The 16958-nt window shown below is 42.3% G+C and overlaps 2 protein-coding genes across 2 annotated transcripts in view; one reads left to right on the forward strand and one right to left on the reverse strand.

The window, feature by feature from the left end:
- The window catches only part of PPME1 (protein phosphatase methylesterase 1), a 101758-nt gene extending 85721 nt beyond the window's left edge, over nt 1–16037 (forward strand). Inside the window, exons 10-14 of the mRNA XM_037840628.1 lie at nt 9609–9738; nt 11474–11518; nt 12797–12861; nt 13488–13555; nt 14820–16037. Of these exons, the coding sequence (XP_037696556.1) occupies nt 9609–9738; nt 11474–11518; nt 12797–12861; nt 13488–13555; nt 14820–14838 (327 nt within the window). The 3' untranslated portion in view covers nt 14839–16037. The remainder of the gene's footprint in view (nt 1–9608; nt 9739–11473; nt 11519–12796; nt 12862–13487; nt 13556–14819) is intronic.
- Nucleotides 3766–4093, reverse strand: LOC119537965 (LYR motif-containing protein 4-like). The gene has a single exon (XM_037840629.1). The coding sequence runs from the start codon at nt 4091–4093 to the stop codon at nt 3818–3820; it is 276 nt and encodes a 91-aa protein (XP_037696557.1). The 3' UTR covers nt 3766–3817.
- Nucleotides 16038–16958: the final 921 nt, after the last annotated feature.

Consider the following 16958-nt stretch of genomic DNA (forward strand, 5'->3'; position numbering starts at 1 on the left):
GAATATCTCTCCTTTTGTGTCTGACTTATTTTACTCAGCATTATATCTTCAAGGTTCATCCATGTTGCCATTTTATCTTCAAGGTTCATTCATGTTTCAGGACCTTGTTCCTTCTCACCATGGCATAGTATTCCAACATATATATGTATATACCTCATTTTGTTTATCCACTGGTTTGTTGAAGGGCACCTGGATTGTTTCCATCTCTTGGCAATTGTGAATAATGCCACTGTGAACATTGGTGTGCAAATGTCTGTTTGTGGCTCTGCTTTCAGATCTTCTGGATATATACAGAGAAGTGAAATTGCTGGATCATAGTGTAACTTGATACCTAGTTTTCTGAGGAAGCACCAAACTATCTTCCACGGTGGCTCTACCATTATACATTCCCACCAGCAATGAATAAGAATTCCAGTTTCTCCACATCCTCTCCAGCATTTGTAGTTCCCTGTTTGTTTAATGGCAGCCATTCTTATTGGTGTGAGATGATATCTCATTGTGGTCTTGATTTGCGTTTCCCTAATAGCTAGTGAATATGAACATTTTTTCATTGTCGTTTTTAGCCATTTGTATTTCCTCTTCAGAAAAATGTCTTTTCATATCTCTTGCCCATTTTATAATTCAGCTGTATGTTCTATTGTCTTTGAGTTGCAGAATTTCTTTATATATGCAAGGAATCAGTCTCTTATCAGATATACAGTTTCCAAATATGTTCTCCCATTGTGTTGACTGCCTCTTCACCTTTTTGACAAATTCCTTTGAGGTACAGAAGCTTTTGATTTTGAGAAGTTGCCATTTATCTATATTTTCTTTCATTGCTTGTGCTTTGGGTGTAAGCTCTAAGAAGCTACCTCCTAATACTAGGTCTTGAAGATGTTTCCCTACATTATCTTCTAGGAGTTTTATGGTACTGTTTCTTATATTGAGGTCTTTGATGCACTTTGAGTTAATTTCTGTATAGGGTGTGAGGTAGGGGTCATCTTTCATTCTTTTGGTTATGGATATCCGGTTTTCTCAGCCCCATTTGTTGAAGAGTCTGTTCTGTCCCAGCTCAGTGGATTTGGGGGCCTTATCAAAAATCAGTCCACCATAGATCTGTGGTGTATTTCCAAACTCTCAATTCAGTTCCATTGATCAATATGTCTATTCCGGTTTGCTAATTCTACTGTCATGCAAAATACCAGAAATGGATTGGCTTTTATAAAGGGGATTTATTTGGTTACAAATTTACAGTCTGAAGGCCATGAAAATGTCCAAATTAAGGTATCAACAGAGTATACCTTCCCAAAGGAAGGCTAATGGCATCCAGAAAACCTCTGTTAGCTGGGAAGTCATGTGGCTGGCATCTGCTGATCCTGGGTTATGTTCCAGCTCCTCTGTCAGCTTCTGTGCATTCTTCAAAATGTTGCTTTTGGGGTATTTTGTCCTTCTTAGCTTCCACAAAGCATCAGCAAAAGTATGCTTTCAATGACTGTCTCCAAAAGGTGTCTGTCAGCTGCAGCAGCGAGCTCCTTCTGTCTGAGCTCTTATATAGGACCCATGCTGAATGGGTGGGGCCACACCTCCATGGAAATAATCTAATCAAAAGTATTACCCACAGTTGGTTGGGTCTCATCGCCACAGAAACAACCTAATCCAAAGATTCCAACCTAATCAATACTAATACATCTGCCCCCCACAAGATTGCATTAAAGAACGTGGCATTTTGGGGTACATAATACATCCAGACTGGCACAGTGTCTATCTTTGTGCCATACCATGCTGTTTTGACTATTGTTGCTTTGTAGTAGGCTTCAAAGTCAGGAAGTGTAAGTCCTCCCACTTTGTTCTTGTTTAGAATGTTTTTAGCAGTTCAAGGACCCTTTCCCTTCCAAATAAATTTGATAACTAGCTTTTCCATGTCTGCAAAGTAGATTGTTGGCATTTTGATTGGAGTTGCATTGAATCTGTCAATCAGTTTGGGTAGAATTCACATCTTAACGATGTTTAGCCTTCCCATCCATGAATGTGGGTTATTTTTCCACATCTTTAGGTCCCCTTTTATTTCTTTTAGTAAAGTTTTGTAATTTTCTGTGTAGAGGTCTTTTATGTCCTTGGTTAAGTTTATTCTTAGGTAGTTGACTATTTTAGTTGCTATTGCAAATGGAATCTTTTTCTTGAGTGTCTCTTCGGTTAAGTCATTTCTGGTGTATAGGAACATTAGTGACTTTTGTGTATTAATCTTGTATCCCACCACTTTGCTGAATTTGTTTATTAGTTCAAGTAGCTATGTTGTCGTTTTCTCAGGATTTTCCAAATATATACAATCATATCATCTGCAAATAATGACAGTTTTATTCTTCCTTTCCAATTTGGATGCCTTTTATTCCTTTGTCTTGCCAGATTCCTCTGGCTAGAACTTCTAGCACAATGATGAATAATAGTGGTGACAGTGGGCATCCTTGTCTTGCTCCCAATGTTAGGGGGAAGACTTTCAGTCTCTCACCATTGAGTACTATGCTTATTGTGGGTTTTTCATATATGCCCTTTATCATATTGAGGAAGTTTCCTTCAATTCCTACCTTTAGAAGTGTTTTTATCAAAAAAGGACGCAGAATTCTGTCAAATGCTTTTTCAGCATCTATTGAGATGATCATTTGATTTTTCCCTTTGGATTTGTTAATGTGTTGTATTACACTGATTGATTTTCTTATGTTGAACCATCCTTGCATGCCTGGGATGAACCCCACTTGGTCATGGTGTATCATTCTTTTAATGTGTCTTTGGATTTGATTTCTATATTAGGGAGATTGGCCTGTAGTTTTCCTTTCATGTAGCATCTTTATCTCATTTTGGTATTAGAGTGTTATTAGCATCATAAAATGAGTTAGGTAGTGCTCCATTTTCTTCTATTTTTTGAAAGAGTTTGAGCAGGCATGGCATCAGTTCTTTTTGAGTTCGGTAAAATTCCTCTGTGAAGCCATATGTCCCTGGGCTTTTATTTGTAGGAAGCTTTTTGATGACTGATTGGACCTCTTTACTTGTATTTGGTTTGTTGAGATCTTCTGTTTCTTCTCTGCTCAGTCTAGGCTGTGTTTCCAGGAAATTATTCATTTCCTCTAAATTGTCTAGTTGGTTGGCATACAGTTGTTCATAGTATCCTCTTATGATTTTTTTAAATTTCTTCGGGATCCACAGTAGTGTCCCCCCTCTCATTTATGATTTTGTTTATTTGGGTCTTCTCTCTTTTTGACTTTTTGTCAGTCTAGCTAAGGGTTTGTCAGTCTTCTCAGAGAACCAAGCTTTGGTTTTATTTATTCTCTCTGTTGTTTTTTTGTTCTCCATATCACTTATTTCTGCTTTAATCCTTGTTATTTCTTTTCTTCTACTCGCTTTAGGGTTGTTTGCTGATCATGCTCTAGCTTCTTCAGTTGTTCCATTAGTTCTTTGATTGTAGCTCACTCTTTCTTTTTTTAGGGAGACAATTTTGTTTGTTGTCAAGGACCAAGAAACAGAGTCTCGATATGCTCACTCAAGTGGCGATGGGCAACAAAATCGGGGTGGGGGCAGAGAGGAGATGCAGTAACAGCATTATTTTGAGTGAGCTCCAGCTCAACAATTCAACACTTGAACTTGAGACAGACAGCCTTTTTCCCAAAGGCTGAAAAAAGAAAGGAAACGTCACTCAGTTCATCAGTTCCTACAGGGCAGCTAGAACAGGAGGCTGTTTTAAGCTGGTGTAAGAGGTCACTTGTGTATACTGGGAGCCCCCTTGCAAGCGCAGAATGGATGCTGAAGGTGATCCATGGGTGCTAGTGGTGGCTGGTCCCTGGGCCCCCTAGGTCCTGGGCTTCTCTTGATTCTCAATGATGAGCTTGTCCATTGGGTACGTTTGGCTAATGTGGACCTGCCGATGAATTATTCCAAGGTCTCTTTTGGCTTTATTCACTAGGGTTTGAATTTCTACAGGATCTTTTACATTTTTATTTTCTCTTAAGGCATTTCTTATCTGTCTGAGAGCATATGTCCTGTAATTGTAGGTGCTGAAATGCTTGCTTTCTTGTAGCATCACCCAGTAAAGATCTAACACCTGTGTGCAGCTGGAGGCTGCCATTTTGGACCCCACTCTTTTTTTTTAATGTATGCATTTAGAGCAATAAATTTCCCACTCAGCATTGCTTTTGCTGCATCTCATAGGTTTTGATATCTTGTGTTACTGTTTTCATTTTCTCTAGATAATATTGTACTGATTTATCTTGCTATTTCTTCTCTGACCCACTGATTGTTCAGAAGTGTGTTGTTTAACCTCCATATACTCGTGACTCTTCTGTTCCTTTGAATGTTATTGACTTTGAGTTGCATTCCATTATGGTCATAGAGTATGCTTTGAATAATTTCAATCTTTTTAAATTTTTTGAGGATTTTTTTTATGCCCCAGCATATGATATATCCTGGAGAATGTATAACCTGGTAATTTGGGATGTAATGCTCTATATATGTCTATTAAGTCTTTCATTTATCACGTTGCTTAGGTTCTCAGTTTCCTTATGGGTCCCCTGTCTGGATGTGCTATCTATAGGAGAGAGTGATGTATTGAAGTCTCCCGCAATTATTGTAGAAACATCTATTGGTTCCTTCAGTTTTGCCAGTGTTTGTCTCATGTATTTTGGAGCACCTTGATCGGTGCATAAACATTTATAACTGTTATTTCTTCTTGGTGAATTGTCCTTTTTTATTAGTATATAGTGTCCTTCTTTGTCTCTTATGACATCTTTGCATTTAAAGTATATTTTATCTGATATTAGTATTGGTACCCCTGCTTTCTTTTCACTATAGCTTGCGTGGGATATTTTTTCCATCCTTTCACTTTCAAACTCTGTGTCAGTGGGTCTAAGATGAGTCTCTTGTAAACAGTGTATGATGGTTCATACTTTTTAATCCATTCTGCCAATCTATGTCTTTTAATTGGGGAGTTTAATCCATTCACATTCAGTGTTATTACTGTGAGGGCAGTTCTTTTTTTTTTTTTTTTTTTTAACTTTCTTTTTTTTTTTTATAATTCATTTTTATTGAGATATATTCACATACCATGCAGTCATACAAAACAAAGTGTATATTCAGTTGTTTACAGTACCATTATATAGTTGTGCATTCATCATCAAAATTAATTTTTGACATTTTCATTACCACACATACAAAAATACTAAGAATAAAAATTAAAGTGAAAAAGAACAATTAAAGTAAAAAAAGAACACTGGGTGCTTTTTTTTTTTTCTTCCCCCATTTTTCTATTCACCCATCCATAAACTAGACAAACGGGAGTGTGGTCCATATGGCTTTCCCAATCACATTGTCACCCCTCATAAGATACATTTTTATACAATCATCTTCAAGATTCATGGATTCTGGGTTGTAGTTCGATAGTTTCAGGTATTTATGGCTAGCTATTCCAATTCATTAGAACCTAAAAGGGGTTGTCTATATTGTGTGTAAGAATGCCCAACAGAGTGACCTCTCAACTGCTTTTGGAATCTCTCTGCCACTGAAGCTTATTTCATTTGCTTTCACATCCCCCTTTTGGTCAAGACGATGTTCTCCATCCCACGATGCCAGGTCCAGATTCCTCCCCAGGAGTCTTTTTTTTTTTTTTTTTTTGCTTTTATTTTTATTTATTTTTTTTTTTAATCTTCATTTTATTGAGATATATTCACTTACCACACAGTCATACAAAACAAATCGTACATTCGATTGTTCACAGTACCATTACATAGTTGTACATTCATCACCTAAATCAATCCCTGACACCTTCATTAGCACACACACAAAAATAATAAGAATAATGATTAAAGTGAAAAAGAGCAATTGAAGTAAAAAAGAACACTGGGTACCTTTGTCTGTTTGTTTGTTTGTTTCCTTCCCCTATTTTTCTACTCATCCATCCATAAACTAGACAAAGTGGAGTGTGGTCCTTATGGTTTTCCCAATCCCATTGTCACCCCTCATAAGCTACATTTTTATACAATTGTCTTCGAGATTCATGGGTTCTGGGTTGTATTTTGATAGTTTCAGGTATCTATCACTAGCTACCCCAATTCTTTAGAACCTAAAAAGGGTTGTCTAAATTGTGCGTAAGAGTGCCCACCAGAGTGACCTCTCGGCTCCTTTTGGAATCTCTCTGCCACTGAAGCTTATTTCATTTCCTTTCACATCCCCCTTTTGGTCAAGAAGATGTTCTCCATCCCACGATGCCAGGTCTACATTCCTCCCCGGGAGTCATATTCCACGTTGCCAGGGAGATTCACTCCTCTGGGTGTCTGATCCCACGTAGGGGGCAGTTCTTGAATCAACCATCTTATCCTTTGGTTTTCATTTGTCAGGTCTGTTTTTTTTTCTCTCTCTCTCATTTTTTCCCCCTTTTAGTTTCCGTTACTTATGCTCTTCAGTTCTGTGTTCTTCACCAGACCTCTCTCTCCTTTCTGTTTTTCTCAGCCAGTAAAACTCCCTTGAATATTTCTTGGAAGGCAGGTCTCTTGTTAAAAAATTCTCAGCGTTTGTTTGTCTGTGAAAATTTTAAACTCTCCCTCAATGTTGAAGCACAGCTTTGCTGAATAAAGAATTCTTGGCTGGCAATTTTTCTCTTTCAGAATTTTAAATATCTCATACCACTGCCTTCTCACCTCCATGGTGCCCACTCACTAGTCAGTACTTAGTCTTATGTGGTTTCCCCTATATGTGGTAAATCATTTCTCTCTTGCTGCCTTCAGGAGTTTCTCTGTCTCTTCAGCATTTGAAAATCTGAAAAGTATATGTCTTAGAGTGGGTTTACTTGGATTTATTCTATTTGGAGTTCATTGTGCATCTTTCATTTGCACATTTATGTTGTTTAGAAAGGTTGGGAGGTTTTCCCCAACTGTTTCTTGAAACACTTCCTAGCCCTTTACTCTTCGCTTCCCTTTCTGGAACACCAGTGATTCTCATATTTATGTGCTTCATGTTGTCCATCATTTCCCTGAGATCCATTTCAAATTTTTTTATTTTTTTCACCATTTGTTCATTTGTGCTTTCACATTCTATTGCTTTGTCCTCAAGATCACTTATTCTTTCTTCTGCCTCTTCAATTCTGCTGTTGTGTGTCTCAAGTATATTTTTAATTCAATCAACAGTATCTTTTATTTCCATAAGATCTGCTATTTTTTAATTTACTCTTTCAAATTCTTCTTTATGCTCTTCTAGAATCTTCTTGTTGTCCTTTATGTCCTTAGTCAACTCACTGAAGTTGTTTTGGAGATTTGTGTGTACCTCTTATTAATTGCTCCAAGTTCTGTGTCTCCTCTGGCTTTTTAATTTGGTCATTTGGGTTGTCCATATCTTCTCGTTTCTTCGTGTACCTTATGATTTTCTATTGCTGGCCTCACAGCATTTGCTTATCTTGATAAGGTTATTTTGGGATATGCAGGAGTATTTGAACATTCATCTATAATTTGGCAGAGCTACAGCTTAGTAGAGTACACTTTCCCTGTTCTATCAGCAGATGGCGCTCTTGAGCCACCTCTTACCCTCAAACCAGCTCTCCCTGAACTTCATCTGTATGCTGGATAGGGTCCAAACTGGGTGGAAATCCAATCAGTGCACCAGTTTTCTGTGTGCACTTGGAACTGCCAGCCCTGTGGGAAGAGGGTGGGGCCTGTGCAGTTTGGTAGTGAGTCTGTTCCAGGTCACAGTGGTCCCAGCATTTCCCAGGGTTGCGAGTGGACCACTATGGGGCTGTGGAGCTGCATGTCTCACCTTCCAGCTCACATGTACCGCAGTCCCTGTCTGCCATGCGTTCGTGAGTCCCTGGGGTTAGGGAGGGGCTCCTGGCTCTTCCATACAGCGCCCTTGCCTCTTGGCTGTGCTCACTGCGGGCTTCCAAGGAGAATGAGTGAATGCATTCACAAGACTGCTGAATCCCGAGTTCCCTCATGGGAGCTCTCAGCCATGGGGCTGTGAAAGGTTATCTCCCCAGCCAATTGCTGAGATGCGTGCATGGGGCTTGGAATGCTGCGTGCTCTGCACTTGGTTGCCAGCTCTAGCTGCCAGTCTCTGGCATGGGAGCTCTCAGCTGTGGGGCTCTGAAGGGTTATCTTCCCAGCCAACTGCTGAGATGGGTGCATGAGGCTTGGAAAGTTGCTTGCTCTATGCTTGGCTCCCACCTCCAGCCACCCGTCTCTGGCAGTGGCCCAGGCTGACCACACTCACCAGTCCTTAGAAATGCAGTCTCTCTGCCTCTCTGGCCAGGTCCCTACTATGTGGTTTAGAAGTCCCTGCCCAGCTAGTGGCACCCTGGAACTGCTGTTTTGTAGCACTTTCTGCCCTTCATCTAGTTTTTCATGGAGGAGAATTTTGCTCTGCCTCTCCTAATCTTCCGTCTTCCTGCAAGTCCATTTTTTTAAAAATATTATCATCTTTGGAGTTTCCTTTACCTTACATTTATCATTTGCATATGAAGTCCAATGTGCATGTTGGGAGGGACTTGTAAGATTGTTTCCTGTCTCTGATGGTGGAGCTGATCTATTAGAAATAGCCTACAAATGGAACGTGTTGCAAGGTAATTGGATAGGCTGAAGTTCAAGTTGAAATGGAAATTAATGTTCACTTTAAAGTGTCCTATGCCTGGAAAATACTAATAGAAGAGACTAAAAGGAGTTGTTTAGTGAGAATATCAATACCATAAGCTACCTTTTTGCTTCTTTTTACTTATGGGAAAACAAAAGCCCAGAGAGGGGAAGGAACTTGAGCAAGTCAGTGGCACAGACAGGACTAGAAGATCCAAGCTTCCAGACTCCCCATCCAATTCTCTTTAACTTAACATGTTACTGTCTCATGTTCACCTGTATATTATCATATTGTGGTTGATGTAGTATCCCAATTATTTACTTCAATTATAATAGTTCAGATGTTTCTTTTAGGCAGAAAGGTGCAGAGAATCATTAATTTGTTTAACTTATACTGGATTAGTGCATGCTCTGTTCCTGTCCACATACCAAGTATCAGGATTTAACAGATGTTGACATTTTGTCATATTTGTGTCAGATTTCCGTTTAAATTACTGTTGCAGGAAGATTATATTGTTATCATAAAATATAAGGAAAAAGTTCTAACAACAAATCAACCTATTTCACTTTTCCCTTCCAATTCGTCCCCATATGTATACCACATTCTTCCAGTAGTAATCCTAATTTGGATACTATGTTGTACTGTGATTCTTTCACTTCATATTCTATCATGAACAATTCTTTCATACTGCAATGTGTTCTTTGTTATTCTTTTGTTATGTCCTTTTTTGCCAAGTGGGTATAAGGAAAGCTTAATTCTGGCTCTGCCATTTTAGTAGCTTTGTTCACTAAAGTGAACAAAGTTCACTAAAACTAATAGAGGTAAAAAGTAAACTTATCTAAAAATGGAAATTTTAATAATTACCTATCTCATGAGGCTACTATAAGGATTAAAAGTATATTAAAATGCCTGAGACATAATGGGTCCTTCATAAGTGCTAGTGCCCTTCCCTTTCCTTTTCCCAAGACCTAGTTTTTACCCCGTTCCTCCAGGGGTTAACCTTAGAGACTCAGACCTTGCTCTTGTTCCCCCAGACCAAGAAAGACCATCCATACACCTGGAGAATTGAACTGGCAAAAACAGAAAAATACTGGGATGGCTGGTTCCGAGGCTTATCCAATCTCTTTCTTAGTTGTCCTATTCCTAAGTTGCTGCTCTTGGCTGGTAAGTGTGTATATGTGGGTATGTTGTGACCTGGATATGTCTTTGTTAAAACTACTCACCAAATAGGAAGTGACTTCCAAAGTGGAGTTCTGTCCTCACTTGTCTGTGCCCTTCTCCTCCTCAAGCCAAATCCCTAAACCTAACTCAGCATAAGCATTCACCTGGTATTCCGGTTTGCTAATGCTTTCGTCATGCAAAATACCAGAGACGGATTGGCTTTTATAAAGGGGTTTATTTGGTTACAGAGTTACAGTCTAAAGGCCATAAAAGTGTCCAAGCTAAGGCACCAACAATATACCTTCACAGAAGAATGGCCAATGGCTTCCGGAACACCTCTGTTGTCTGGGAAGGCACGTGGCTGGTGTCTTCTTCCTTTGCTCCCAGGTTGTGTTTCAAAATGGCGTTCTCCAAAATGTCTTTTAGCTGCAGCAAGCATCTGGGCCTGTGTTGTTCTTTTTTTTTTTTTTTTTTTTTAATTAAATTCAGTTTTATTGAGATATATTCACATACCATACAGTCATCCATGGTGTACAATCACCTGTTCATAGTACTGTCATATAGTTATGCATTCATCACCCCAATCTATTTTTGAACATTTTCCTTACACCAGAAAGAATCAGAACAAGAATAAAAAAATAAAAGTAAAAAAGAACACCCAACTCATTCCCCCCTCCCACCCTATTTTTCATTTAGTTTTTGTCCCCGTTTTTCTACTCATCCATCCATACACTGGATAAAGGGAGTGGGATCCACAATGTTTTCACAATCACACTGTCACCCCTTGTAAGCTACAGTTGTCCTCAAGAGTCCAGGCTACTGGGTTGGAGTTTGATAGTTTCAGATATTTACTTCTAGCTATTCCAATACATTAAAACTTAAAAAGGGTTATCTATATAGTGCGTAGGAATGTCCATCAGAGTGACCTCTTGACTCCATTTGAAATCTCTCAGCCAGTGAAACTTTATTTCATTTTGCACCCTCCTTTTGGTCAAGAACATGTTCTCAATCCCAGATGCCAGGGCCAGATTCATCCCCAGGAGTCATATCCTGTGTTGCCAGGGAGATTTACACCCCTGGGAGTCAGGTGCCACATAGTGGGGAGGGCAGTGAGTTCACCTGCCGAGTTGGCTTAGCTAGAGAAAGAGGGTGCATGGCTCTTTTTGAAGTATTCCAGTAACCTAATCAAGACCTGCGCTGAATGGGCAGGGCCACACCTCCATGGAAATAATTTAATCAAATATATTATCCACATTTGGGTGGGTGACATCTCTGTGGAAACAATCAAAGGATTCCAATTAATCAACACTAATACATCTGTCCCCACAAGACTGCATTAAAGAACATGGCATTTTGGGGGACATAATACATCCAAATTGGCACACCTGGGATGGCCTAATTCTGGCCTGGCTTCTGGATCTGGTTAAGCCCAAGTCCTTCTCTTAGAGCTAGAAACAGTGGTATAAGAGTATTCTGAGTGCAATGAGAATCAAAAAAGTAAAACCCTGTTTATAGAAATCTGTTTAAATGAGCAAAGTGAGTGCAGGAGAACCTAAGCCTGGCCAGCTTCATCTGGTGAGAATCTACCCTTTGGAGTTAAACTTGGCATTAACATGAATTGAGAATGTCGTCATGTTTACAGCGTTGTAACAATTTTTACTTAGTACTTGGACAGCAAAACCTATTTCATGGGGCATTTTCTAGTAAGCTACTTACAGATTCTCTTGTTTTGTTCTAGGTGTTGATAGGTTGGATAAAGATCTGACTATTGGCCAAATGCAAGGTAAGTTATCAAGAAATGAGGTCCCTAGGCCCTCGTCAGGCTCTGAGAGTAGAGAAAAGGGGCAGAATCATGTGGAAATTAATATCCTGAGATGGTGAGGTGCAATGGAGAGAGCATGAGCTTTAGACTCAAATTTGACATCCATCTCATTTCCCTTTTCTGAGCTTTGATTTTTTTTCATCGAAAAATGGGAATTACAATACTACATGTGTCTCAATGGATATGAGAATTAAAATAAGGCAATATGTTTGAAAGAGTATTACAAACTACAAAGTACTCTGCAGGTATATATGATTCTGAAAGGAGATATCCTGAATACTTTTCAGTATTTTTGATTATTATTAGAATTCTTAGGAAAGGTTCAAGATAGTCCAGATACAAAAAGGTATAGACACCGTTTAGAAGACAGCATAATGAGGTGGTAAAAACAATGGCTTTGAAGTTGGGAGAACTGGATTTGAATACTATTTTTTGACCTTGGGCAAGTTACTTAACCTGCTTTGGCTTTAGTTTTCTTAATCCATAAAATGAGATTGTTGTCTGCCTCACAGGTATCATGAGACAGTGAGTAGGAAAGTGACATGTTACATACTATGCTACAGGTGCAGGGTGTGTTGGCCAGGTGACAGCAGAGGCAGCGGGACCAATTTTGTGGAGGCTTTTGCTTTAGTATGGATGAAAGTGAACAGGCATTGGCAACTGTTGGGTTCTGAGAAGAGGCAGTACCAACTCCAAGACCCAAGTTTAGACCTAAACAAGTTCTGTTCTTGGCCTTTCTTCTCTCCTTACTCTCCCTGGGCAATCTTATGCTGTGCCAAACTTATTTTACTTCCAAGAACAAATACCATTTCAAGCCTCCTTTCCTTCATTTAGGCTATTCTTTCTGAGTGAGAAAGCTTCCTGGATCCCCATTTGATTATGAAGCCTCTTTACTATGTTCTTACAACCCCATGTGCTCAGTTTTATCATAGGAACTACATGCTGCCTTAAAAGTTTTTGTTTTCTTTCCCCTCTGGACTAGAAATCCCCTGAGAACAGGTCCTGTTTCTTCCTGTGTGGCTGGCAGAAGAAAACAGTGAAGGAAAAATGATTTGCCCAAGGCTCAGTTTCAGATATTTCCAGCCTTATCAAGGGTTTGGATATTTGATGTCGAGTAGTGGTTGCAGGCACAGGGAGTAGGGAGGTCCTGGGCTCCTGGAGTGACCTGCAAGGCTGCAGAAGTGGTAAGGAGGAGACTGTTTTAGTTTCTGAGGTTGCCTGGCTTTGTTTCCTCTCCAGGGAAGTTTCAGATGCAGGTCCTCCCCCAGTGTGGCCACGCAGTCCATGAGGATGCCCCAGACAAGGTGGGTCCGGTGCTCAATGACTGTAAAAGGAACAATTATGAGAGTAACCTTGGTTCTCACAGAAGATGGAACAAGCCTCCGAGTCTCAGCCCATGATGCCTGAAGCAGCTGCTTATGAGGCCTATGCAGAGGAAATTCCACTAGCTCCCAAAGCTCTCCCTCGCAGCTGCTTGTGGTCTTGGCTTTCTTGGTGTGGGCTGAGGAACTACAGGTACCCTGATATTTCATTCCAGGGCCCTGTGATTAAGATCTTAAGCTTTACCTCTCCGTTTTCTCCCTAAAAGCCAGATGGAAGACGGTATGATTGGGGTAGAAACTGCCCTCTGAACTCCAGTCACAGTTAGGAATTAATAGGGGGTCCTCCAGTAAGGAAAAAGGTTCCTTGTTAGTCTGAAGGGATAAATAAGGCTTTTATACCATTCCTCTTGACCTCTCTGGAGCCATCCCTGGCAAGGGTGATGAAGAGTCCTGCTAGGATACAGGTTATTTTGATTTCAGGATACCCAGGTCTATGAGACTTGTAAGTCCAGCATAGAGTCTAAGCTTCCAAGAGAAGCCCACACGACCTCCAAGGCTGAACTGGATCACTAACCTTGATGTGGCCTGGAATCTCTCTCCTTTCCCAGGTAGCCGAAGCCGTTGCCACTTTCTTGATCCGGCACAGGTTTGCAGAGCCCATCGGTGGATTCCAGTGGTAAGAAAATACAAGGGCTTAAGGACCCCAGCAGTGCTGGGCTATTTCTGACAGACATTTGCAACACTTAAATATCTCTGCCTTATCCCTGTGTGGTTTGGGTCACCATGTCTCTCTCCCTCCTCAACAAACAGCCCAGCATGTGTGTTTCTACATGATTGTTCTGTGGCATCTGGTCCAGAGGGTGGTTGCTGAGGCTGAGATGAAATTCTGCCCACCTCCCACTGGGATGTGCACTTCTTGGGGTGCCCCTTCTCTGAGGCGGCTTGGGTGGGAATCAGTCCTTAACTAGACTCTTAAGGAGGTTCTCAATGCCTTCCCCTGCCCTGCTGCTGAGGGAAGCCAGGCTGGCCATGGAGGCTGCCCAGAGGGCCAGAGCAGGGTTTCTCAGCCTCAGCACTATTAGCATTTGGGGGTGGGGATTTGTTTGTTGTGGGAGGCTGTCCTCTGCATGGTAGAATAATTAGTGTCGTCCCTGGCCTCTACTCCCCTAGATGCCAGTAGTGCACGTGCATGTACACACACACACATAGTTGTGACAAACAAAAATGTCTCCAGATTTTACCACATGTCTCAAGGGAGGCAAATATCACTCCCAGGAAGAAGGGGGGTGGCGGGGGGTTTGGGCATGTCTCATCCTAGGAAGCTCTCCTTCTGACTAGGGAGATACAGTGTCCTGGACCCACATCAGGGTCCCAGTTTTTGCTATAAAAGGCTCTTGATCTTCAGAGAGCCCAGGAGCCTGATGTGAAGTCACTGGCCTGCCTGTTAGAAAGTCTTATTTTAGTAAGGATACAAGGGAACTTGTTCCCCATCCTCAGAAAGTTTCTGATGTTGAAGAAAAAGAAATGGCTTCTGCCTTAAAGATGTCTTAATGTCAGGGCCTGGTTGGTGAGGGGTTGACAGGGCAGGGTAGGCATTGGAGGTGAAGACAGGAACCTGTTACAGTCGGCCATGGAAGTAACATCCTTATGCTGAGCTGCCTCTAAGCAGCTGACCACTGATGGATCCCAGGAATCAACAATTTACTTCATCTCTCTCAATAAATGGTTTCTGGGGCCCCTGGACCAGTTGGGGTCTTGGTCAGATCAGCAGTACACTAAGTCCAGATCCTATGTCTAGCCCTGGGTGGGACTGTGGGAAGATGGGTGAGATCTCCTAAGGCCCTGGGGTTCATTAGGGAGGGCGTCCTGGAGGAGGCAGGATAAGCAAAGAGAAAGCTAATTATTGTCACCTTTTTCCCTTCTCTTCCTACTCTTCACAGCGTGTTTCCTGGCTGTTAGAGAACTGCTCTCCATCCCTCCCTCAGCATTGAGCTCTGTTGTAAATACATTGCACCAGAGGCCACTGTGATGCCGCTGTCTCCTCACCTTCCCAGTCCAGCCGTGTGACACCAGCTCCCGGTAGAACAGGCATCCCCAGATGTACAAACCCTTTCGTGTTTTCCTGCCCAAAGCATTATTTCCCAGGGCCCTTGACCAGCATCGGCCTGCCTAGTCCAGGGCTCCCCAGCTCCTCCCCTCTCCTTGTACAGGGGAAGCGTCTGCCTATCTCTCTGCCTTGCCTAGGGTAAAGCCTCCATCAGAGCTGCCACCCTGGGCCCCTACTCCTGGCATCAGGCCACACACCTGGGTCCAAACGTCTCCCCAGACTCAGGAACCTCCATTCCTTGAAATAGTTCTTGGCATGGTCCCGCCCTACCTCATGGGATGGACGATGCACAGGGTGGTCCTTGTTTTTCCCCTTTCGAATAAAATACCTGTCAGGTACCTTTTTATCCCAGTCATATTCTTTCAGGCTCAGGAGACCCGGAAAGGCCGGGATCCCATCCTTAGGTACCGGGAGGGGTAGTGAATAGCATCACAAGAAACCAGCCTGAAAACCAGGTGCAGCCAGTCTAAGCACATGGCCTCCTGTCTGGGGAGAACCTCCCGTCCCACTCCCACTTGTCTGGGCACCTGCCCTGGGCTGAGGCCAGGCTGTTCCAGGGGACTCTTGAGCCCTCACCTGCCACAGAGCAACCCAGGTTAAATACAGCCCATGCACAAAGCCACAGGCTAAAAGCCTGCTGGAATTGTTTCTAATAATTATTCAAATTTAACCGTTTTCATGATTGGTCCCTGAAGGTGTGCATAGTGCCTGCTTGCCTCTTCTAGACCCACAGCTTCTCTTTACCATTTCTGGTTTCCATGTCACTCGTCATAGAAACAGTACAGCTCTGCATCCCCAGTTCTTGCTCTCTTGCAGCTGCTGTGTCACAGCGCCGCGGCTGCCCCTGCTGCCCAGGCATGCCATTTCCACGGGCAGGGCGGGGCAGTCTCCTGAAGCCCATCTTTTCTGTGACTGTCTTAGGTGATGCATAGCCCCCTCCACCAAGCAGCTTCCTATCCCTGTCCTGCTGCATGGTCCAAAGTGTGGGACCTACTTTGTTTTTTTGTTATTTATGACCTTGTTTAAAGAAAATAAATATTTCCCAACCTTTGTTGGTGTGTCTTTCTGTAGAGTTGTTCTTATTTCTGCTGATCTTGGGCTGGGGGGGCAGGGGACAATTCATTGGATTAGTCCCCATGGAGCTCCAGAAACCCCTCCCCTTGCAGCTGGTCAGCATCTTATGCTCTGCCTGCTCCCCAGCTCCAGTATGCCCAGTGGAATGAACAGAGCCAGTCTCCACTGCAGCTAAGCAGCTAAGAAGACCTGGATTCCAGTGCAGTCTCTTCTGGTTATTCGTTGGATTGACTGGTCTGGAGCAGGACAGTCTGAACGCTCTCCAGATGACCTCAGTCATGCATGGCTTCACATAACGCTGACACCCAAAGTCTGTCCACAACCCATATCGTCTCTTGAGCTCCTGACATTAAGGTTCATCTACCTCATATCTCTCCCAGATGACCAAAAGGCACTTCATATCGACCATTCCCAAAATTGAACTCACCTTCCCCCTGACACTTGCTCTTCCTCCGTGTTTCCTTGCTCAGTAAATGGTAGGTGCTATCATCTCTACAGTTGGCCAAACCAGCTTCTCAGAGTCTCCTCTATGTCTGTAGCTAGCTGCCAAGTGTAAAAGTAGTCAATTGAGGCAACAAGCCAAAAGGAAATTTTTAACAGTCAAGCCTTTAATCACTTACTGCGATAGTGTAAACAAGAAGGGAATCAGGAGAAAGGACTGGCTCTCCCAGTGTTCCATTTTTCAGGTGAGGGTCAGATGGGTCAGCACAGATGTAGGGATCATCTTGATGCCAGGCATCCCTGAACAAAAGGCTCCTGCTGTTGTATGGGCCAGGGGCCAGGAAGAGGGAGGGAAGGGCTAGGAGTAGAAAAATACGGCTTACCAAGAGCGGAGAAGTGTCTTTAAGGCTTCCCCTTACGCAAATAAGGAGGGCCCAGCAGAGTCCCGAGAAGGCCT

This window comes from Choloepus didactylus, chromosome 6, assembly GCF_015220235.1.
Source record: "Choloepus didactylus isolate mChoDid1 chromosome 6, mChoDid1.pri, whole genome shotgun sequence".
NCBI lineage: Eukaryota > Metazoa > Chordata > Mammalia > Pilosa > Megalonychidae > Choloepus > Choloepus didactylus.